Source organism: Poecilia reticulata, linkage group LG18 (assembly GCF_000633615.1).
Source record: "Poecilia reticulata strain Guanapo linkage group LG18, Guppy_female_1.0+MT, whole genome shotgun sequence".
In the NCBI taxonomy this organism is placed as follows: domain Eukaryota; kingdom Metazoa; phylum Chordata; class Actinopteri; order Cyprinodontiformes; family Poeciliidae; genus Poecilia; species Poecilia reticulata.
In genome coordinates, this window is record NC_024348.1 from 18,469,010 (window position 1) to 18,492,080 (window position 23,071).

General features: G+C 37.2%; 3 protein-coding genes across 5 annotated transcripts; 2 read left to right on the plus strand and 1 right to left on the minus strand.

Moving 5' to 3' along the window:
- The first annotated feature begins 290 nt into the window (after positions 1 to 290).
- On the plus strand, positions 291 to 7,574 carry badb (BCL2 associated agonist of cell death b). Its single transcript, XM_008435911.2, has 4 exons — positions 291 to 449; positions 2,238 to 2,390; positions 2,944 to 3,161; positions 3,919 to 7,574. The coding sequence occupies exons 2-4, from the start codon at positions 2,246 to 2,248 to the stop codon at positions 4,054 to 4,056; spliced, it is 501 nt and encodes a 166-aa protein (XP_008434133.1). The 5' UTR covers positions 291 to 449; positions 2,238 to 2,245; the 3' UTR covers positions 4,057 to 7,574.
- A 1,112-nt stretch (positions 7,575 to 8,686) lies between these two features.
- On the minus strand, positions 8,687 to 12,919 carry LOC103480748 (glyoxal reductase). The gene is made up of 6 exons (XM_008435912.2): positions 12,825 to 12,919; positions 12,253 to 12,526; positions 12,034 to 12,179; positions 11,004 to 11,143; positions 9,952 to 10,110; positions 8,687 to 9,587 (listed from the first exon to the last, which is right to left on the minus strand). Exons 2-6 carry the CDS (start codon positions 12,504 to 12,506, stop codon positions 9,408 to 9,410), a joined length of 879 nt encoding a protein of 292 aa, XP_008434134.1. The 5' UTR covers positions 12,507 to 12,526; positions 12,825 to 12,919; the 3' UTR covers positions 8,687 to 9,407.
- Positions 12,920 to 13,006: 87 nt separating this feature from the next.
- majin (membrane anchored junction protein) lies at positions 13,007 to 22,477 on the plus strand. Of its 3 annotated transcripts, none has more exons than XR_001777577.1 (12): positions 13,008 to 13,119; positions 13,239 to 13,355; positions 14,162 to 14,207; positions 14,316 to 14,391; positions 14,885 to 14,983; positions 15,186 to 15,202; positions 15,379 to 15,512; positions 18,197 to 18,263; positions 20,911 to 20,984; positions 21,555 to 21,598; positions 21,950 to 22,064; positions 22,162 to 22,477. XR_001777577.1 is itself a non-coding variant. In XM_017310486.1 (10 exons), exons 2-10 carry the CDS (start codon positions 13,255 to 13,257, stop codon positions 21,592 to 21,594), a joined length of 654 nt encoding a protein of 217 aa, XP_017165975.1. In that variant the 5' UTR covers positions 13,007 to 13,119; positions 13,239 to 13,254; the 3' UTR covers positions 21,595 to 21,598. The 3 variants fall into 3 exon arrangements, 1 of the variants encoding a protein (XP_017165975.1); XR_001777578.1 differs by having other exon boundaries at positions 21,984 to 22,064; XM_017310486.1 differs by lacking the exons at positions 21,950 to 22,064; positions 22,162 to 22,477 and having other exon boundaries at positions 13,007 to 13,119.
- The last annotated feature ends 594 nt before the right edge of the window (positions 22,478 to 23,071 follow it).

The window sequence follows — 23,071 nt, forward strand, 5'->3', positions numbered from 1 at the left end:
CGCGTTTAAAATAACACAAAACAGCGTAAAAAGACCTCCACACAAGACCTCGTTTATTTATGTATGTATTTTTATTTTGATAGCTGCCGATTAAACTGAAAGTTACAACAGTGACGTGATTATATGAGTAGTTTTACCGAGAAATCGATCAGAAGCGCCGTGAATATGGTCAGATCCGCCGGATCCACTTCTCTGGCTGCWATGCGCGCTCCCGACACAGGGGGAACAGATTTTCTCAGGGGAACAGAATTTCTCACAAGACCGGTTCGCAACAGTGACGTCAGCACGCCGCGAAGTGGCTCTGACGCGCGGCGATTGGGTGAGCCCGGAGCTAAAGTGTGTTACAGAGTAAAAAACGAGACGCGGATGAGAACAACAACAGCTGCCGCCGCATGAAGCCAGCTAAAGTCACTGTCTCACTCCTCGGGCTCATGCTGTAGAGACTTCGGGTAAGGAAACCTGCCTCATGAAGCGTTTTTAAAAGCCGTAGTTAGCGGAGACTGGCCGCAGCAGCTTCCGCCCTGTACGAAGTTTCTTTTGTCTTCCTCCGACAACAACAACAAAACAAGACGGGCAGTGTTCAGACCGTTGAAGACGGTTTGTTGCCTCTGTTAATAAATGTGTAACAGCAAGTCATCAATAATATGACTTATTAAAGCGTCTTGGGAAAGAAAAGTGTTTGTTTTTGTGCGGCTGTTCCTTGGAAATACCTTTGGACCGGTTTATGGGGGTCAGTGTAGCGAAGCTGATAGCAGCTGGGTGTGTTAACACATGTGGTTCCTTCACAGAAACTCCCACTAATGAGACATTTTATGTGTCCTGGATGCTTAGATAGTAATATGTGAAGCAGTAACATTATTATTGGGATACATTTGGAGTAAATGTTGCTTAATCAGGCTTGTCTTTGAGGAGAAGTTCACCCACACAGGTCAAAAATAGAATAATGTGAGTATTAACTTAGTTTAGTTCAGCTCGGTTTATTTATTCATAGTCAATTCACAATGAAAAAGAAATTAACATTAATTATCAGTTGCATAGCAATTCAAGTTTCAGGTTAAAATTGTCCCCACAATTTATCCTAATTATAATGTCCTATTCAGATCCAGTTGCAAACAGTCCAAATTGTAACACAGTGCATTCAGTCAGTTGCCTTTTTAATGTAAAAAGTTGAGTGTCTTAAGAATTATTTAAACAGTAAAAAGAGTGCTGAGTCAGGAGTACCTTCTATATGAAAGATGCATCACTGGCTTTGCTAAATCAATAGCCAAACAAAAACATTTTGAATCATCGGCAAGAAGGAAAGTGTTTAATTGAAACACACTCAGATATTTTTATATTTCATGTTATGTTGACTTTATTGCCATCTTTGAGCTACTCCATACTTGTGTTCTTAGATTTTTCTCTGGCCTTGTTTGGGAAATAAACACAGCTAAACAAACAGTACGCCATCAGTATACACAGTGGGAAAGAAAATAACAGAACACAACGCTCTGAAAGAAAACCCAGCGAACCTTAGGATCACTGAGCCAGGAGTACTTTCTATTGCAAGGTAATGTGTTTCTGATGGCTCCACCTGTGCCCTCATCCTGGAAAGAAAGTCTGCTGAAACACATTAAGAAAGCATTTATGTATGGTCAGTGGCAGCAGTGGATTTTGTTTCTGTTTATTGTTTGAAATAAAATTATTGTTTGAACTAAAGATGGAGAACTTGAGTGGAAACAGAGGTGCTACGTAGACATTCTTAGCCCTCATCAAAATAAGAGCATAAATATGAATATCTAACTACTAGAAGAATTCTCAATGACTGATAAAATGCTTCATTGCAGATGTTGAACTTTATTCCACTGGAAGTTTACAATCACATAAATTAGTGCTGTAGAATTTAGCTGAAAAAAATAATAATTTAGGTGTGTTGAACATTAAACTGCTAACCAAAAATTAGCTCTATTAACAATACAATTCTTTTTTCAATGCGTTCGAACTCTAAAGAAGCATATGTAGAGCAAAGTGTGCACCTCTTTTTTAAAAAACGTCAAAAGTAATAATTTGTACATGCAACTTTCCTCCTGTTATGCTAGCTCAGTGTCTGATACTTTCAGGTGCGAATCCAAACATCAAGGAGGCTTCTTGTTCTTTTCCCAACTGACAAACCCAAAACTGTGACTCCCCAGGACATAATAGAGTCTAATCAATCGTACACTTTTATTCCCCCCTTAAATTTGTCTTTTTGTCTCCAGATGTTACGATGGACGCAAAATTTACAATTTCAGACAGCGACTCTGAGCCATCGGAAGACGTAGAGGAAAGAGGAAACTTGCAGCTAATGCAAGTAAAGGAGAGGCCGCTCAGTCAACGCCACACCCTCACGCTTCCTGAGCTCCGATCTACAAGTAGGCATACGGAGAGAATGTTACGGGAACTGTGGAGTGGGGTGGTGAGGCTATAAAATGGGTGAATGTTAAGGTAAAATATAGAAAGAAAATGGCCCATGCAAGAAATGTGCAATTACATTTGCAACTGCGAGCTTTCACATCAGTCTAAACTCTGGTTTTTTTGCTTTTTTTGACAAAATTTAAAAAAATAAAATATTTTGAGAAAAAATATATTTTCTGGATATTTTTATGCAGTTTCTCACCAAGCAGCTCTGAATTCATTGTGTGAAGTTGAGCTACTGATCATTACATTCACTCTTCATGCTAGGCAAACAAAGTATCTCATAGTTTTCTTTCACGAATGCTGCTGAACTTGTTTTTCCACCGTAACAAAAATATCAGGGATGCTTGGATCTCTTACTTCCAAGATTTTCGTCTGTTGTTGTTTTGTCTTCTGCCCTAATTGCTTTGTTGGCATCAATTCATCGAACCTGAGCAGTAAAAAGGGAAGCAATTATACAATTTCCAAGAAAAAACCCTGAAACCCATTTGTCCTTTATCCTCTCATTAGCAGGTCGGGTGAGACTGAACTCGGAGTCCATCGCTTCCACCATCTCCAGAGAGGAGGAGCTGCAGGCCAGGGGGGAAGAGGAGGTCGGGACCCCAACTGAGGGCTTTCCATTCAGGGTCCGGTCTAATTCAGCTCCCCCCTCCCTGTGGGCCGCCAAGAAGTACGGCCGGCAGCTTCGGAGGATGAGCGATGAGTTTGTCAACCTGCTTGATAAAGGGGTGAGGATGAGGAATCTATGAGCTTTATTGATGTAAAAAAGCTTAAAGTGTAACTTAAAGTGTAAAAAAGCTTAAAGCATAAGCCCCGCCCAATTCCCAATTTAAAATAGTTTAACTGAAGTGGGCGGAGCCAAGAGACACTGAGGGGCGTGGCTAAGTGTGGGAATGAGTGGAGGCAGTTAGCGAGGCTCTGGTTAGGAAGAAATAAGCAGCTACCAATTTAGCCACTTTGTCACCATAATTAGCAACTTTTCAAACAAATCGAGTGACTTTTTTTTGTTTTATTTAAGTGTAACTAAGTAATCCCCAAATAACCTTTTTTTTCTAATAAACTGTTTAGATATTTTTTAGTTATTTAGGGTTCCATCTTTATTTTTCTGTGTAAATTTTGTGTGAATTTGTTTAGTTCTGCATTATTTTGGCTAAAGCCGTCTCAGTGTTGGCCTCCTTCAGTCAAGCGGTGCCTAAGCAGTAGGATTCTCCTATTTCTTTGAAACGGTATGCAGTTATTAGGTATGGTTGCAAAACGGTCTATCTCAGACACACAGCTCCTGCAGCACTGAGACCGTTTCAGGCAAATTATTGAAAAGTTTAACAAATTTACACCGAAATGTAAAAATTTGCACAAAAAAGTAAAGACAGCACTTTTAAAAACCAATTCGTGCAGCTTATCTACTCAAACAAAAAAGTTTCTTTGGAGTTTAGTTACTACTTAAATATGGCAATTGTTTTATGTTTCTGCTTTTGTGTCACCCAGGAAATGAGGAAGGTGAGCAGTGCCGGGTCGAACGGACCGATCCACCACTCCAGGAGCTGGTGGAGCTACCTCTTCAGTCACCAGGAGACGGAGGGAGAGAACAACCACCACGAAAACCACGCCTCCCGCACCGAGTAGACCCTCAGAGAGGAACGCAAGAGTTGAACAAGGTTTTTATGGCGGGGAGAAAAACCACTGAACAACCTGTGACTGGAAAAAAAGGTTTCCAGGTTTAAGAACTTGGTTAAATAGATCATTTATAGGTTTTGTTTTTATGTCTTTGCTATACACATTAGATTTTTTTATTAAGTGTTAGTTGTAATTTAGTAATGTTAGGCTGTCCATTGTGTCATAGGAAAAGTCAAAATACAGCGAAAGTGAGATGATATCTTAAAAGTTTATTTAGACTTGCAATTAGTGGATGGAAGAAGTTGTAATTTACATTGGAGTTTATTTTATTGCACCAGAGGCTACAAATGCACCAATTTGGATTTTTGTTTTGGTAAATTGCTCAGTTTAATCCTTCTCTGTACGCCCCAATGTTACACCCATCTGCTGGATATCAGGAAAATGCAGTTGCAACATTGTTGCTGAATACTGATTGCAAATAACTTATGTTTTTCATTTGTTTTTTTTTCCATCGTCATTATTTTGTCCTCACTCCTCTCCCAGAGCTTTAGCATCTTGGTCAATAAAATCTATATCTAGATGGTTAAATATATTATCGACAATCAAAGTCCGACTGATTGATTCTCACATAGGCTTTAGAAATTGGGATGTCCGTTGGGATTTGGTACTTGTATGTACTTAGCATTACATATCAGCCAATTTCCATTCATAATATTATACTTTTATAAGTTATGAAGATAAATGTTCACCAGGATACATAAATCTAACTTAAAATTGGGTGCCATCTTTGATATTACACCTCATTTCCATTGGTTATGATTCATTTATGCCTGCTAGTTTTGGTTGATCTTATTGTCTTCTCACAGTAGAGGAGAAATTTTGTTTCAATCAACTGCAAGATTGGACAAAGAAACCCAAAGACAAGTACAACAAGTGCAGAGGTAAACTGCTTTTTCTGGGAGAAGAGATTAAGTGGTTATAGGGCATGTATCATAATTTTTTATTTATAACTATGTTCTGATGTTTGGACTGGTTCTTAAATACGCAACTCAAGCTTTGCCTAAGAAAAACAGCAATGGAAAAGTCTACAGCTGTAATTTAAGTGAATAAAGTCAAGATTTTTGTAGCAATTTGTTCAATTAGAAAGAAGAAATCAGGAAAAAAGTTGCGCTCCAACAGTGGATTTGAGACTCGACAAACCGGCACCCAACCTATGGATTTAAAAGCACTCTGTGGTCAACCAAAAAAATCTGTAATTTGGAGCAAAATTCTGGAAAAACCAGAATATTTTAAATTAGGGAGCCATGCAGTGATTATGTACGTCTCATTTTCCTCCACATAAGTGCGTTTTGCTCATAAAGGTTTAACTACATGATGGTAACGTAGCTGTCCAAACCTGATTCCGAGGACTTCTTCAGTAAACCCACTCAAAACCACTTTTGTCTATCTACAGTTTGTTTCCCCATAAAAAGTCACTTCAAGCTAATGCTTCACATGTCAGTTCCTTATCCCGGCAAACTTTATGCTCACAAACAACAGCTGCGGCCACTTCAATGGTCAGGCTGTTGACTACCTGTTAACTGTGTTGCATACTCGCCTCTTTAGGTTGGCAGCCGCAGATCTGTTCAGTATGATCGGATTAAGTGTCTTTTTTTGGTCAAGAAAACAATCCTTCCTGGTAGAAATCTCTGGACTGTTCCATTGCAGACATGTCTATATATGTGCCTTCCTGTTTTTGCGAGCTTGACTCAAGGTTTTTGTTTTTCTTTCTGAAAAGTGTGGTTTAAAGATTACTTACTAAGCACAACTGGAAGAACAGATGAGGAATTCTTTACATTTCAAGATTTGAAGGTTTTAATGTAAAATATGATAAATGCCCTTTAAAGAGTTAAAACAAGCCCCGTTTCTTCACAGTTCTGTCATGATTTTTATTGTAATCCAGCAACCTTTAATGTTTTTTTGTTTTTTTTTATACAAACTTCTCGTTCCGCTGCTTGCAAGCCTTTTTCTATATTAAACAATCGTGCTTGACTATCAGAGAACTGCTTTATTAGAACAAATTTATCAAAAGAACAACAATCTTGTTAGTGGGACAATCTGTGACGATGCACAAATATTATAAAACTTCAGGGTTTAGATTGTAGACGGTGACATTAAAGCCTAAATATAAAAGCACAAAACAAGCCTATCTTTTTAAAGACTTGGACAAGCAAAAAAATTATAGAAAAAAAAAAACAAACAAGGAAAAAAAAAAAGATTTTTAACTGTAAATATGTTGTAAATATTTATTCAAATGACTTTGGTGGAGGTTTTAAATAAAAATGGATTAACCAGAAGTTTATTTACGAGGTTTCCCAGCTGTTCAGTAAGCAATAGGCTTTGCACAATCCACGGCTGTTGTGATAAATGTTACTGTTTAAATGAATCGGCTGCTGCAGGCCTCAACTAATGGCAGGAGGAGTTCTCATCTTGTCTTATTTAAAGACCAGATGCTTTTTGTATCCAAACTTTCCGCAGACTTTGTTCAGAAAAGTCACTTTGTACTCTTGTTTTTATAAAAAAAAATTGTTCATCAGCGTATGGATAAAACTTCTTCTCACTGGAACAACTTGTATTGTACTCTTGATTTATGAGCAATTCTTGGCACATATTTAAACATTTTTGGATATCATTATTGCCTCATATAAAATCAGCGTTTCATACACAGCTTGGTTTAAAAAAAAAAACAAAGCAAGGCTTGTCTAATATGTGATTATTAACAATGGTGATAAGTTCGTTCTGCTTGTGTCTTATCGTCTTCCTCTCGGCTTGTAGGGTTGAGTTGTGAAGTGCTCGGGTTTGTCTATAATAACATTTTATGGCTCTGGTTCGGTCTTCTGTAGCTTTTTCATTTTATTTATTTTTGCCTGGTATGCATTTTAATCTGAGAACTCCAGACAATCTGAACGGTGCCACAGAGACTGAACCAACGACTGTTTAAAAACGATTGACTACTGGTGGATCCCATTTCTTTCACTTTAATTTCGTCACTTAGGAAAGCTTCACGTCTCAATAGGTGGACATTTACTTGAACTCTGATGTGGAAGCGAGACTAGATCCGAACCGAAGCTGAGCTGGGATTTAAGTGCTTAGTTATTAAATGAGCTGCCTTGAACGTTTTTGTTACCGGTGAATCGACAACACTATCTTCCCCGATCAGAGCCTTAAACGCTCGCTGTCCCCGTTTAGAGCTCCAGAAATAGCACAGCAGGTTTAGACGGACGTGAGCTCTCTGTCCAGACTGAGAAGAGACATTTCAGATTCTGACAGAGCGAATCCGTGGAGTAAAGAAAAACCAGGAGGGCACCAGGAGTTTTGCATACGATGTTAGTATTACTTGAATCTCCAGATGTGTGTAAAGAAAACTGAATTTTATCTGATTTTTCTTTTCTATTCTTTTCAGTTTTTAATGACTTTTTGTAAATGTATTTTCTCTACAGCTGTGAAAATTGATATATGCTGTCATGAATAAATGATTTTAAGATTGACTGAAGTCGTCTTAGTTTCTGTCGTTTGGTAAAAAGACGATGTTTTGAAAGCTGTAAAGATAAAACACTGCAAAACCCCAAATCTTACCAAGTATTTTTGTCTAGTTTCTAGGTACACTTGAAATGATACAAAGCTAACTTATAAGTAAACTTTTTAGCAATATAATAGCTTGTTTTAATGTTGAAAAAGTACTAGTTCCACTGACTATTTTATTTATAACAAGGCATTTTACCCATGTTTTAAGTAAAATAATCTGCCAATGGAACTAGCACATTTTCATCAATATTAAGGAATTATTTACTTAAAGTGTTTTTAAGTAAATGTGTTGCCAAAAAGTTACCAATAAATTCGTTTTGTCTTAATTCAAGGGTACCTACACTGGAAACTAAAAAAATATTTGATAACATTTTGTGCTTTTGCGGTGAATTAAATTTATTGCATAATCTAAACCCAAAAAGTATGGGTTAACTTTTCATTTCTAGCTTCAGATAAGTTTCAATTTTTAAAAAATGCCTTGCGTATTCTCACCCTGCGAATCTTTTTTTTACATTTTTATTTTTAACTTGCGTGTCCTGTCCGGCAGTGCGACACTCAAGAGTTGTTGTCTGAAGTGTCAAGAAGGAGCGCAACAGATTTACCTTCACAGGTGAAGCATTACGGCTTTTTCTGTACCGTATTTTCTGGACAATAAGTTGCTACTTTTCTTTCATGCTTTGAATGCCGCATAAAGAGTGTAGCACAAGCTCAAGAGTGAAAAGCGACAACAAAGCAGAGACTGAAGTGTGACGCTGTTCGATCCCGACACTGAAGAAGACGACTGTAGGCGCAGGAAGAAGAGGAAGACTGTAAGTTATCCTGGTGAGCTACTGCATTTTTCTTTTAACCAGTCGTCTTACAGGTGCTGTTTGAAAAAAAATAAATGCATGGTTTGTGTATACATTTGTGCATGTTATTTCATTAAAAGTTGTTTCAACATGGCTGCCAGTGGCTAATGGACAAGTGCTGCCATATATGTGTTGGTTTTAATGTAAAATATGATGTGGAACATCTGGTTTCATACTGAGGTTAAATTGCACACAGGTGACTGTTTACCAATTAGAAAACTTCTGAAAGGAGTTTGTTACACTTTATTGAAGACATCAAAGTTACACAAATGCACTTTTTTTAATGTGCACCTGTAAAGAAAATGTAGAATTATCCATCCACTTCAGATATGCACTGCTTTGTGTTGGTCAGTCATGTAAAATCAAAACAAAATACAGTGAAATGATTGGCTGAAGAAAGTTTATACTGTAGCACCAAACATTTAAATAAAGATACTTAAGATAGAATTAAAATAACTAAAAAACAACATTTAAGGCCTCATCTTTAACTATTAAGGATATTTTCAAAAACAGAAACCTTTGTTTGCTCAGCTTTGGTCCACAAACACCCTTTGGTTCTGCTGTTGGTAACAATGACAGTTTGACTTTTGTTTATTTTCATTGCATGTTTTTAACACATATTAGAAGTTTTCATGTCAGAACAAAGTGAGGTAGTTATGAAAAAAAACAAAAGTTGTTATTGTTGTGAAATCAGGAAGTGATAGTGGGCGACTGGCAAATATCTCAGTTTTTCTTACAGTAAAACTGTTTGTGTGAATGAGAGGTGCAAACAGCAGCATTTTAAAAATAATTTTACCTTTAAATGTTAAAATGTGTAGAAATCCTGCAGATTCTTGGTTTAAACAGCAAACTGAGACTCAACTACGAAGCAAATACCCCGTCTGCATATTCCGTCTGTGGAGGTTTTAAAACGTTATGGCAGATCTGTTTCCACCCCCGGTGGCTGTTTCAGGCCACCTCCGATGGATCCCAGCAGAACCTCTGACCACAGTCCAGAGCCGACAGCCGGTCCATATCCGGGTCGCTCAGGGCGAAGTGGAACACCTCGGCGTTCCGCAGTATTCGCTCTGGATTTGAGGATTTGGGAAGAACCGGGACGCCCTGCTGCACCGCCCAGCGTAACAAAATCTGGTAACAAAAGGGAAAAAAAAATTAAAATACTGGCACTAGCGTTTAAATTATAAATGTGCACAAATCTTTGCACATTTATAATGTACAACTTCCTGTCGTCTTCATAGTTTTGGCCAGTTGTACCATCCAGTTGTTGATCATGTGACTCGTGTGATCAGAAAACGTGTTTCCGTTTCACTTCTGTGACATACATCTATGTCGATGTGGCTGAAAAATCACCTCATCCCAACTCAAAAAACGCTTTCATCAAAAAATTGTGAGTTTTTTTCAAAATTGGCGTGTTTCTGTTGAGCACATTTATTTTTGTAATTTCAAATTGTGCAGCTTTATGTTTAATGGAGACACAGTTAGTGACGTGTACCTGTGCAGGTGTGCGTTTGCAGTTCTTTGCCACCTCCAGGATCACCGGGTCAGTGAGCAGCTCTCCTTTCCCTAAAGATGAGTACGCTTGAAAACAGACACCAAACTCCTTACACAGACTCCTCAGTTCAGGCTGGCAGAGCCGCGGGTGAAACTCCACCTGCAGGAAGCAAAAATTCAGAAATAAACCAGGAACACTGCAAAAATACCAAATATTACTGAGCTTTTTTGGTTTACATATTTGAAATAAGACAAAACTAACTTAGAAGTAGCTTTTCAGCAACAACTGTTAGCTTGTTTTAAGTAAATAATTCCTTAATATTGAAAAAGTACTAATGCAAAGTAGAACAAGACATTTCCCCTCAATTATAATATCCTTAAATAACGGCCTACGCTATTTCTTGACAAAAAATTACTTGGCTGTTATTTTATCAAGGTGACTGGAAAAATATCTTGTTCCACAGGTAGATAATTTCACTTATCTAGTGATAAGTGATTTGTTCTCTGCTATTAGAGTCTGTCGTGAATGCTAAGGCTAGTTAACATGGCCACTGATGATGGAGGTCAAAAGTTTTACTGTAATGGTAATTTGTTTCTCTATCACTAGCACATTTAGCAGCACGTTCATGATGATGTCTGACAGCGCTAAGCCCCGCCTCCTGACTGATTGTGTGTTTTTGGTTGGGTGCTGTGCATTTCTTGAAACTGTGTTAGTAGTTCAGCAAAGAGGTGGAGGAGATGATTTTTTCACATATTATCCGTCTCATATTATGCTGTCATGACATGGTGACAGTTACAACAAATATGTAAAAAAGTTGTTTGTTTTTTTAATAAAAGTTACATACCGCAGCTTTAATACTCAAACCAAAATGGGTCAACAGAACGTTGATCCTTGAAATATTAAGGTGCTGGAATGGCCTAGTCAAAGTTCAGAACTCAATCCTGGTTTGAAATGCTGCAGTGAGAACTTGGGAGAGCTGAACGATGTAAGAGACAGACAGTCATGCAGAAATCCACAGTGATTAAACAAGCTAATGCGCAATGTAAGACTACCTGTAAGACCGCAGGAGGGACTTTACAGCTTTGCATCAGAGCTCTCAGGTGTGCTGGTGTGTAGTTGGAGACTCCAATGGCTCTCAGCTTCCCCTGACCATGCAGCTCCTCCAGACTAGCCCAACTCTGAGCTCGGTTACCTGGAATCAAACGTTACATCATCCTGTTACACAAAACCTGCATCTATATTTTAGGGAGCAAACATGAGAGATCAGTGTTATTCAGTACATAATGCACTAATCATTCAGCAAATAAAAAGCACTTTAACCAGTGAGATATTAGTTCATATTATATTAAAGTAAAATGAGAGCTGATCGCCAGCGTAAAATCTTAATTACAAGAGTTAAGAGTAAAAACGTGTCTGAGAAACACTAAAAACAACCACTATGAAGAATCTATAAGAGCCACAAGTTAATCCTGATAAAAATTGAAGAAGTTCTTTTTCTTTTTTCAACCTTAAGGTTTTGCTAATTGGACCTTTGTGATAAAAAATGTCTACACCAGTGAGGCTTTATTGGTCAAGTCAAATCAAGTTCATTTATTGAGCACATTTCAGCAACAAAACAGTTCAAAGTGATTTACAACATAAAAACAATGCAGCAACCAATTATGAAACAAGCAGAAAACATTAAATTTTGTCAAATGCCATAGTCAAAATCATCAAGCAAATGAACATTGATCAATGGAAATAATCAATGGCAAGATGGGTTTTTAACCTTGATTTAAAGAAACCCGCTGTTTGATGCCAATACAAGAAAACAATCACAAATAGTCAATCTCTACTCTAACAAACATTTATGTCTAACACCAAACACTCCAAAACACATACGTACAAGTTTACCTGTGAAAAAATGAAGAAGCTGTGTTCTAGTAGTAATTTGTGTTGGACTAGCACATAGAATCCCTATAAAATATTTTAAAGTTGGTGGGTGCAATGTGACAAAAGTTGAGGGAGTCAGCATGGAAGGAAAAGCATTGCAATGAAAGTGTTATTTTTCCAAGGAAAACGATAGTATGATCTGTCCTGTACCTGGGTTGCGGTCGTCAGCCACCTGCAGTCCTTGAGTACCGGGCCAGTGGACCAGGTAGAGATCAATGTACTCCAAGTCCAGCTGAGACAAACTGTGGAGGGCCCCGTCCATCGCCCTCACACCTTGATCCTTTGGGCCCAGCTTACTGCAACAAAACATAGAGGAAAGGACATTACACACAATGTCAACAATTAACTACAGGAGAAAAAACCCCCCACCTGGTTATGAACACATCCTCTCTAGTCAAGCCATGTTTTGGAAGAAGTTCTCTCAGAGCTTTGCCTAAGTCAGCTTCATTGCGATAGACCGCTGCACTGTCGAAGGATCTGTATCCAGCAGCCAGAGCAGCATCCACAGCCTGATAAACATCTGCAGGGCCACAGAGCTTGTAGGTCCCCAGACCCAGCAGAGGCATCTGAAGCCCAGTGTTCAGGGCAACAGAATGGGAAGAAGAGACGGGCATGGGAGACATCTGATGCTGAAAACACAGCTCTGTCAATGATGAAGAAACACATGGGGCATGGCAATTAAACACTAGAATAAAATGGTGCGAAATCACATTAAAGCATTGTAAATGGAACCGGTTTAGCAAAGTATAGGAGCTGAACTTAAAGCTATAAACTACATTCAATAATCACAGCTAAATGATCGGTATAAGCTTAAAATTGTCAAACATCACAGTTTTAACTACTCTCCGTTGAACGAATTTAAGATAAAATAACATAAACCCCAAACTATTCACTTTTAACAAGGAGCAGCAGAAAATGTCAACTAAACAATAAAAATCTACCTTGCACAACGCTGACAACGTGCAAAAAAACTTCCTGTTATCAGCTGGCAGTCATGTGACACAATTGGGCGGTTTTTTGCCGTCACCATAGTGACATCTGCCCTGTCGCCGCTGATTGGATGAAGACGAAGCCAATCAGACCAGCGCAACTGACTTAGAGGCGGGAATAAAGTCACGAGAAACGGGTTTGATTGACGGGCAGGTTGTTAACCGTTGACGTCCTGCCGCCTGCTGGAGACTGAAGTCGCAACAGAGAAGACGAATTTGACGACGCCATTTTTCTGCTGCTATTACGGTAATTAGAAGACAGTTAGAGTGGGAGTTTATTTACAAAACTACTTGATAACAAGTTGAACAATGCTTTTAAAAATGCGTTAAAAGTTTCAAAGCTGTTTGTACGTTATCTAATTTCAGTTACGGCAGGTCAGAGATGGCGCTTCGGCCCTTTTCTTTCCCATCCCCAGAAACTCGCTTCTTTACAGCTGATAGTTTAATCTACAAGTTCAAGATTAGAGGAGGAAACAGCTTCAGGCAAGGCAGATATTCATGTTTTTACATTATTCTCGCATCCTTTCGGAGATTTGAGGGAAAATCACAACCTCTCAACAGAAGGGAAAGAAACTCTGGTTTCTGTTTTTTTTTTGTGCTCAGAGCCAGAGTTACAAATATTCTGTCAGTTATCCGCATGTGTGTTTTCTAATTTCTTTTTGTGAATGTCATCATTATTTATTTACGTCCTCACCGTATATCGGAAATATACATGCATTTTCTGATACTTAGCCACTTCATTAACTGCCTCTTTTTTTTTTTTTTTGTTTACCCACATGTAATTTTCTATCTTGCTAGGTTTTGAGTTGGATTTTTATTTATTTACAAATGATCAGAAATTCTAAATCTGATCATTTAAATTCTTTTCATGCAAAACCCTTAAAAAATATATCAAATACTCATTTTTATTCTCCAATCAGATATTTTTAAATTTGATTTGTTTTTGTTGTTGTTGTTTTTTTTTATTTCAAGTGTAGTACTTGAGCTTGGCAGTCTAAAAAAGAGGCAGTAATCTTGTTTAACTCCAGGAAAAATTTTGTTAATGCAATGTTTGGATGGTGGGCTAAAAAGAATAAATGTACTGCTCACAAATTACTTGCACAAACTGGTTGAAATGTGATATAATTTTTTATGTATTTTTACAAATTCTTTCTAGATTTTATGTATCATACTTTCTGTTTATGTTATGTTTAGGGTGTCAGTATTTACTTTTTTTTTCTTGTGTTTTTATTGACCTGAGTCTGTTATTAAAGTTATTTGTATTTATGATGTACATTTTTTATACTCAGTGAAGATGAGGTTTTGCAAGAAGGAAGCTTTGATCAAGAAATAGAGGTAATTACTGAGGCTTTGTCATTGCCAGTTAAAACTGTTTTTTGTTGTTGTTTTTTTTTCATCTGTGTACGTTTCTTTTTCTTACCGTCTCATATTTTGTGCTTTAAGGAAATTGTCAGAGCGGTCCTCGGCAACTTGGACTACCTCCAGCCCTTCTCCACTCAACATTTCATCGTTTTTCCTTGTATCCTTTCCTTTAGTTTTTCGTCCATCATTGTCTTAACATGTACCACCCCCCATTTAGCCAGTGTTGGCTTGTTAACCTGAAATTGGCTCATCAACAGTTACATGGGTCTTTGTATGGGTCAAGTTTGTATAAAACTTGTGATTTTGGTCTGCTGTTTGCATCTACTGTAGGAAACTACCTAAAAAAAAATACAGAATTTCTGTAGTCTCAAAGACTATTTGGTAAATTAAATAGATAGTTAAAGAAATAATTAATCAATTAAATAAATTATTAAATAAACAATTGAACTATTTACATTAAATAGTTGCGTTCATCCAAGCAGCTCTCCATGTACCAATCTGTACATCCGACCTCCAGAAGTCCAACCTGCTGCTTGGAATATGTTGGCCAACAATTGTTGCACTTAAAACAGTCCTTTACAGCGAATACAGCACACAGTGATGCTGTCAGCCATCCATCACCTAAACGTTTTCTTGACTTCGCCTTCCAGACAAAAAGAACTGGGGGAAAGTGTGCAAACACGATGCGAAGAAGCTGTCGTTCTACCCCTTTGCTATCATCCTCTACCTGGAGAAGAACACGTTCAGAGGTGAGGATGGATGCAGCATCTGTTCGATAAGCAGACGGTATCACCGGGGTTATCCTCAAACTAAGGTTTATTTATCTGCTAGTGGAGCTTTAGAGCAATTAAGACGAAGATGAAGAAGTGATCACAAGCTTTTTAGGCAAGCTGAATGTGATAAAGAGCAAATAAAACATCCTCTAATGTGGAAATGTGTATCTTGTTTCAGGGAATCAAAGAGAGAAGGTGAGTTATTCTTTCTTATTCCCTAAAGACAAACTGTAAAGCCTTTTTTGTGTGATATTCATGCAAAATCATTTCTGTTTTTAGGTTTTGTGTAATACTGAAGCTATGTACCATGATGTAAGTTTATATATAAAAAAGAGCTGTTAACGTGTTTTGTATTTTTATTTTATACAAAGGAAATGCAGCTCATTCCCACGTTTTCTGATGAGCCAAGGCCAAAGCGCAGTCGTGGGGACTCACCACTAGAGGACGCTATTATTAAACGATTAATGAAAGACATGGAGGCTGAAAGCAGTAAATCAGTGCCTGGGTGAGTACCTGAAGATGAGTTATATTTAAATGTAGAAATATGTCATACACCTTTAGAGTCACACAAGCTTGAGGTTGGTTTAGCAAATTAGTCTTTGTTAGGGTTGGTATACTATTGATAATGCAGCCTTTTTTTGGTATAATGGTAAAAGAGTTTCATATTTATATCTATAAAAGACATGTTTAGCTAACAATTTCTGTATAAGAAGCGTGTAAAGTCAGTTATATCAGTGCTATAATTTGTTTAGCATTCCTGCAATCATCTCAGACTTTATTCAACAAAACAAAGTTTTTCTACAGCTCAGGTTATTTGAGTTTCTTTAGCAGATTTTACTCTTAAAAATCAGATAATTTAAACTTGAGACAAGCCAAACATCCTATCAGAATGTAGCTTTTTTTCCCAAATATTGCCGCATTTCCACCTGTAAATTCTGTTCTGTGGATTTCATTCCAACACAACTCAGTCTGTCACATTCAGACCAACTTGCACACATGCAAGTCTAATCATATTTTATTTAACACTTATTTTTGTTTCTGGAGTTACCTGGTTGATGGTATCAAGTTGCTGAGTTTGCAGCAACTTCTCTGTTTTACAGAAGGAAATCTCCACTATGTGCAACAACCTGCTGTGGCAAACTGGGGTTTTATACAGCAGGAAAGACACAAAGAACAGAAAAAAACAAAGAAGTCTTTAGCCTGGAATACTTTCTAATGGAAATGAAAGGCAATTTTTGTATTATAGCTCCACAATAAACACTAAACTAAGCCCCCAGTCAACCCAAACTTTTCTCGTTTTTATTCATTTTAGGCTCCTGTGAAGAACTCTGTTCTATTTAAATAAATTGACTTTATCAACCCCCACGTTACAGATACTTTTGTCTTTTCACATCATACCAGGTGAGATCCCAGCGGCTCATATTGCTGTGATCACTGAATCAAAGAGGCGTAGATTACAGTACTGATCCGGGACTGATCTCTGTGTCGCAACCCTCACTCAAGCTGTCCAAATGGATTCAGTGCTTTCAATACAAGCAAAGTCGTTGCAAATTATCCTCAAGGTTTTTTATCTATATCGGGTTCAACAGATTTCTCAGATTAGGTGGACAGTGGAGGATGGTACGATGGACTGAGCTGCTGCTGTACGTTACACAAACCCTGGATTAGCCCTTACAGTTGATAGTGGTTACGGGTTTATTGCTGAGTAAATATAGTTGCATGTTTCAGCGGCTATAAAAACTAGCAATGAACAAAAATGCAATGACATAGAGCCAAATTTTATCCTACTTTTAGACAGGTTTACAGTGCTGGATTCTCAGTTTGTGCCATGTAGGAGATCGAAAAACCACTCAACTATAAAAATATAATAAAAATGTAAACGTTCATATTTGGGTTTATGTATTACTTAAAAGTTTCCCGCTCTTTTATAACATCAGAACAGCATGCTGGTTAACCTTACATCACCAAACAGCATCTCAAAGGCATCGATACACTCATTCATTGCAATTATCACAGTTTTACTCACACACGAACGCGCTTCAGCAGTTCTCGCAGATACGAAAGAGACGAGAGGCGAGCGGGCGCCACGTCAATCACTCTGACAGTCCGATCAGTGGGGCGTAAACGATTATTTCGATTGCGCTTGCACACATGAAAAAGGTTTTTTCCTGACTTCAGATTGTATTTCACCTATATAAACAGAATCCTCTCTACGCTTGATGAGCAGACGTTTTGATGCACAAACTGTGTAAACATCCTAAAACACAAAAGGGCCGCAAGCATCAGCAGCACTTCTCTGGTAACCTTTGAGCTGTTCTCACAGATTAAAACCCAGAGACATGAGTTTAAGCTACAATAACAGTACATCAGTGCAGCATTTACAGCTGTCAGTGTTCAGCTCTCAATGGTTTCTTACAAGCTGCTTCACAGCTTTGCCTTTATGTCTGAGTGTGTGTCTACATGATGGCCTGCAGCGAGGATTTGTTTTTTTGTGCTTAACGAAAGGTGGAAAAAGTAAAAAAAAAAAAAAAAAATGTACTCAAGTAAAAACACAGTTATTTTGATATTTTTTCTTAAGTGAAGTAAAGTTACTAGTGTGGTTTAAATTAAAGTAAAAAGTGCCTCACTAAAATTTTACTTCAAATAAAAGTTACTTTTTATGAGCAGAAGAAAGTTCTGCTCGTGGATTTTAGAAAAGGAAAAAAGAACAAACTGGAGTTATGTTTAATTTTAATTGGACATAAATGCCCAATATTTTCTGTCATCAGCTGTCTTTGGGGTTCTCAGAATTACATTCATTAAAAATGATCCAATTAAATGTGAAATTCCTTATTTAATCTAGGCATAATTTAATGTAAAAATAAAATACAAATTAATAAAATTGTAATAAAAAAATGATATGAATATTTATGCTAAAAATTTGTTGATAAAGCACTTTTCACAGACATTTTTGGTGATCTTGTACACCAAAAACCATCATTAAGTTATACAAAGAATGATAAAAAGCACAAGAAACGTAATAAAATCCTGGCATAAAAGCTTGAGAAAGAGTTTTCAGTTTTTTTTTATTCTCTCTTGTTGTGTCTTGCTTCATATAAAAACATTATTTAATTATCCTTGATATAATTCCCATATGACGACAGTAAAATTAGGTATTTTACAAAGGTTAGTGTTGCATCTGTCTTGCAGGACGGTGGAGTTGGAGCATCAGCACACAGTGAAGGAGGCAGTGCAGGATTCAGCAACTGCTGAAGAGGTGAATCTTTTTATTAAAGGGGATTTATTGTGCAAAATTCACATTTTGCATGATTTTATGCTTCCGTTTGGATTTGAACTCTTTCTAAAAAAGTGCTTGAAGAGAACACCCAGCTGTATTTCTGGCAGTAAATTAATGTCTTTTGTGTCTGAAAAATTAGCCATTTCAAAAACCTCTTGAATGTAACAACACAAATCAGAAGGCGCTGTGTTGTTACCTAGCAACCCCAGCTTGGGTTACCTAGCAACTTAAGCTGAGCTCCAGCATGTTTGGTCAGCTGGTTTTAACGCTATATGCGCTGGACAATGGCAGCTGAAAAAGACCCAATGCATTCTTGTTGGTGGTGCAGGAGGCTCCACTTCTGCTTTTCAAAGATGTACGGTTGTGTAGTTGCACATTTGTTTGCAGCCATTTTCATGTGCGAGTGTAATCATTGAGTTGGGGGTCATGGCCAGCAGCAGCTTATTACAATTTAAAGTGAAAGGATGTCCTAAAACAGCTCATTCTGAAATTAGCTCAAAATAGGCAGAACTGACCAAATAAAATCTCCTTATCTGAGAATCATTTTGTTCAAAAATGTATTAGACATGTTTTGTGTAGCCCTAACTTTTTCAAGGAAGCATAATACCCTGAATCTCAAATTAAAGTTATTTTAATGTATATTCTTCCAAATACTCATCTGCCAGTTTCATTCTCATATCGCTTTTCAATGTCTTATCTAATCCATTTAGATGTAAAAATAGAAGCACACGTAGCATCATCGTCTTCCTTACAGCCTCAGGTTAGCTGCACTGACAGACGGGATAACGAGGGCGATTATGGTTAATAATAGCATTACATCAGGTTGTATGAGTAAATGTGTGATTATGTGTATGTGAGCGTTTCTGCTGATTGTGCTTCAGTTTGATTAGCAACTAAGTCCCCAAATTACCCTCCTCCGCTGCCGTCATGCCCTCGGCCTTTTGTCTCACCTGATCCTTTGTTCTTCCACTCGTCCACTTTGACTTTCTTCTCCCTTTCCTTTGCTTAGTTTGTTCTTAACATTTGCTGCAGGTGGAAAAAAAAACTGTCGGTGGCGGTGCAAGTCTTTGAGCTTTTAGAAGGGTTCAGTTTGGACAGCATGTTCTGTACAAAGTGTGCCCTTCTCTCACGAAGCTCATCATGACACGTGTGATGAGTATTTTCATGGAGCTTCCCATTTATCAGGGTTCCTGGAGGTTGGTTAATGTATTTTACAGGTTTGGATAAGAACAGGAGTAGGCTTGTCACAATAACACATTTTGTTGGAAGATAAATTGCCCCAGAAGTGAATGTGATAAATGTGAATTTTGTTGCTTTGAGACCATTTTCGAGTAATGTAATGGTAATGATGCAAGAATGCACTGTCGAAAGTTAATTGCTTTGGAAGTGGAAGACATTTTAGATATCCACAATAAATAAACAAAACAACAGTAAAAACAAATAAAATAAATTATTACGTCTCTGTAAACAAAATTGTCCTTCAAAAATGGGGTTTTATTTTTTAGCTGAGACTAAAACACTACACGGAAAACTTTTGTCATCCAGTTTTTGGTTGAAAGAGCGAGAGAAAGAGAAAATGATAATGCAAATGGAAGTGAAGTTTAATTTATTACTTGATGGAGAATGAGAGAGTATAAGGAAATAATTTTATTTTCTAACTTATTTATTCATGTGAGATTTGGTGATACTGGAACATAACGATATTTCTCGTTGAGGTGACTGCTGTCTTGCGACCGTAAGCTAGCTGAGGTCATCATGGCTTCACCTGATGAAGTTGTAATGGAAGATGCCCCAATTACTCTTAAATAATTAGTTTTGGGGTTTCTAGTTGGGACAATAAATAGTGGTAAAGTAACAGATAAAACAAACAATATGTTAGCAAGTTCAGACACTGAAAGAGGCAGAGGACGTTGCTATGTTAGTAATTTGTTATATAAAATTTACAACAACATTGAATTTCCTTTTAATATTTTGTAAAAAACCAAAAGGTGTACCACTCCCCCATTTATGTCATGTTAATCTTTTGTTTTTATTTTTAATGTGAAATAGAAAGGTGTGCCAACTGAGAATAGAATACGGTTCAACGATATGGGTGAAAAACTTATCATGATACAAGTGTTTCATATAGGTCAATATTGATAATTATTGATTAGTTCTTGTTTTAAATATCCAACATATGGCCAAACTGGTGGCGTGGCATTTCTTGTTTTATCCAGTGTTCTCTTGAGGTGTTGTTCTCTTTTGCTTCTTTCACTCCATTTTTTTTAATTTATTTTTAAGCAGTTATGAGGCTCCTTGGTTAAACCTTAAACTGCTGCTGCGCATATTACTCAACAGGTTGTTGCTAAGTAACCATAGAATGAGTGAGTTGCTAGGCAACCAAATAGTGAGTGAGTTACTTGGTTCCACCAGCCTAACTTAATTGTAGGTTAAACAACTAATACCTTTCCTCTGCCTACATCTCCCAGAATGCTGTGCGGTTCATGGTTCGGAGTTTAAATTATCGACTATTCAGTCAGATTTATTTATTTTTTTATACTGATTACATGTCTGACGGGATATATTGTTATTGATTTATTGCCCAGGTGGTTCTCCAACTGCTTAATGAGTTTGATTTCTTCTGCAGCCTCAGTTGACACAGTTCACCGCAGAGAAGGACACGACGCCTGAGAAACCAGGGATTCTCAAGCAACTCATCAGGTTGGTCAGAAAATTAGACAATAAATAAAGGGCATTAGACATCAACAGCTTGTGACAAGTTTCATAAGCTGCTGACCTATGTAGTTTTTTAATTTAACTTCCAACATTACTGGAGTCTGGTAGGCGACCGATGTTCCTCCTGTAATCACACCACAGCTTTTCCACTCTGTTTTTCCTTAACCCACAAACATACAACATATTTGGAGAAAAACTAAAAAGCCATGGCTGGTCAGCACACTCAGACCTATGATGGTTATGTCACCAAGCTTCGTTGACTTTCATGCCCAAAGCTGAAGCAAGAGCTGAATTGTACTGTAGAAGCTCAAGAAAGAAGTTATGAGAGATTACACAGTGTTGGGGAAATCCAGCTATTATCTGCAGACTTTTTAATATTCCTCTGACAAGTCTGGTGAGACAGATGCCAGATGTCCCCAGGCACAATTAGGCCTGACAAGCCCATGTGTGGCGTAAGCTTGCAGTTTGCAATAGCTGCAATATGAAAAAAATAACTTTTTATGGCAGTGCTGACTGTTCAGTTTGCATTCTTCTCTCTCTTTCTTCTCTTTGCAGAAAGGTCTTCCCTTTCATCTTCAGACCTCCTGAAGATTAAACAGGTGATTTTTAGAAGTGTACTACTACACAATACTTTACTCAGATTAAGTTCATTCATGCTTAAAGCTTATATAAAAACATTTAAAACTGGAACACTGTCATGGAAGTGGGACCCAAAATGATTGAAGCTTGTTTAATTTTAGTGCAACAGAAAAAGCAAACCACACCGAAACAATGAATGACAGCCTGCTTAAATAAGAAGGCAGCTGAATTGGGAGAAACTATTACAGGGGATACACAACTGAAAAATGATCAACAAAACAAGAATATTTCCTTTAAATGCATAGCTAATTAAGCATTTATAAAGCAAGAGAAACAGAATATATTTTAATTCCAATAATTACTCAACATAGAAACACGCCTCTAATCCACTCCCTGGTGGTGCAGACCCAGAACTAATAACTGTGCACAATCCACCTGGGGAACGTTTTACCTGTGCACACCTGCTGGGAGAGAAAAATGGTAGAGGTGAGTAGTCACAACAACTATTTTACTTCCTTAATGTTTTAATTTTATGTAATTATGGCTTAAACAAAATTAAATGATCAATTTTCCCTTTTTACAGAACATGCTACGATGAGGCCTATTAAAGAATTCAGACCAAGAAGTCAAATAACCAAATTATAATCTGTTTATTGTTTACCTGTGCTGTCTTTCATTAACAGTTCATTAGCTATAAATATAAGAACAGTTCATTGTTACAAAAACAACATCACAACAAGTAGTAGATGCAGAATAGGCAAATATTTATTTAAAGGAAGTAGGTGTAGTGCATTATGTTGTTTAATTTGCCATGTCCAACAGCCTTTGTTTAATTTACAGATATTATTTACAAATGGTCATTTAAGTTCAGATTTAAAATAAATACATTTTCTACATTCTTTTGGTCTCCTGTTTTGTATAATGGTTATTGCAATATGAAATATCCTCAGTATTTGACCATTTCATGTGATTTGTACTGATTTATTCTACCAAGTTAGCAGAGAGGTGAGCAAATAAAGTAACAAACTAGCTAACGGTGCCACGCCTGTTATTTGTGGTGATGTCGAAACATGTGGGCCACATTCACCACATTCAGAGTACATGCAGGCCACCTTTTTTCCCCCAATTAAAAATACAACAATATATATTTTTTTACTTGTTCCGCCTTAAATTAACATGCGATATTTTAATTAAGCAAACAACTGATTCAGATTTTAGTAGGAAAGGGATTTGTAAATCATCGTGCCTCTGAAATATAAAAACAATGTCGCAGATTTGATTTTTATTTATAGAAAAGCATAAGTTTTAAAAAAAATTATTTAAATTTTTTGTCTATCATTATGATTTCTTTAGAGTGGACTAGGGAGAGACTCGGTCTTTGAAAATTTATTGAACGTATGTGTCCAAGTCTTTATTTTAGTAAATGTGGCTGGAGGTTTGTGTTTTCACTTCCTATTGACCTAAAAAAAAAAAGCATATTAAGAGAAAAAACA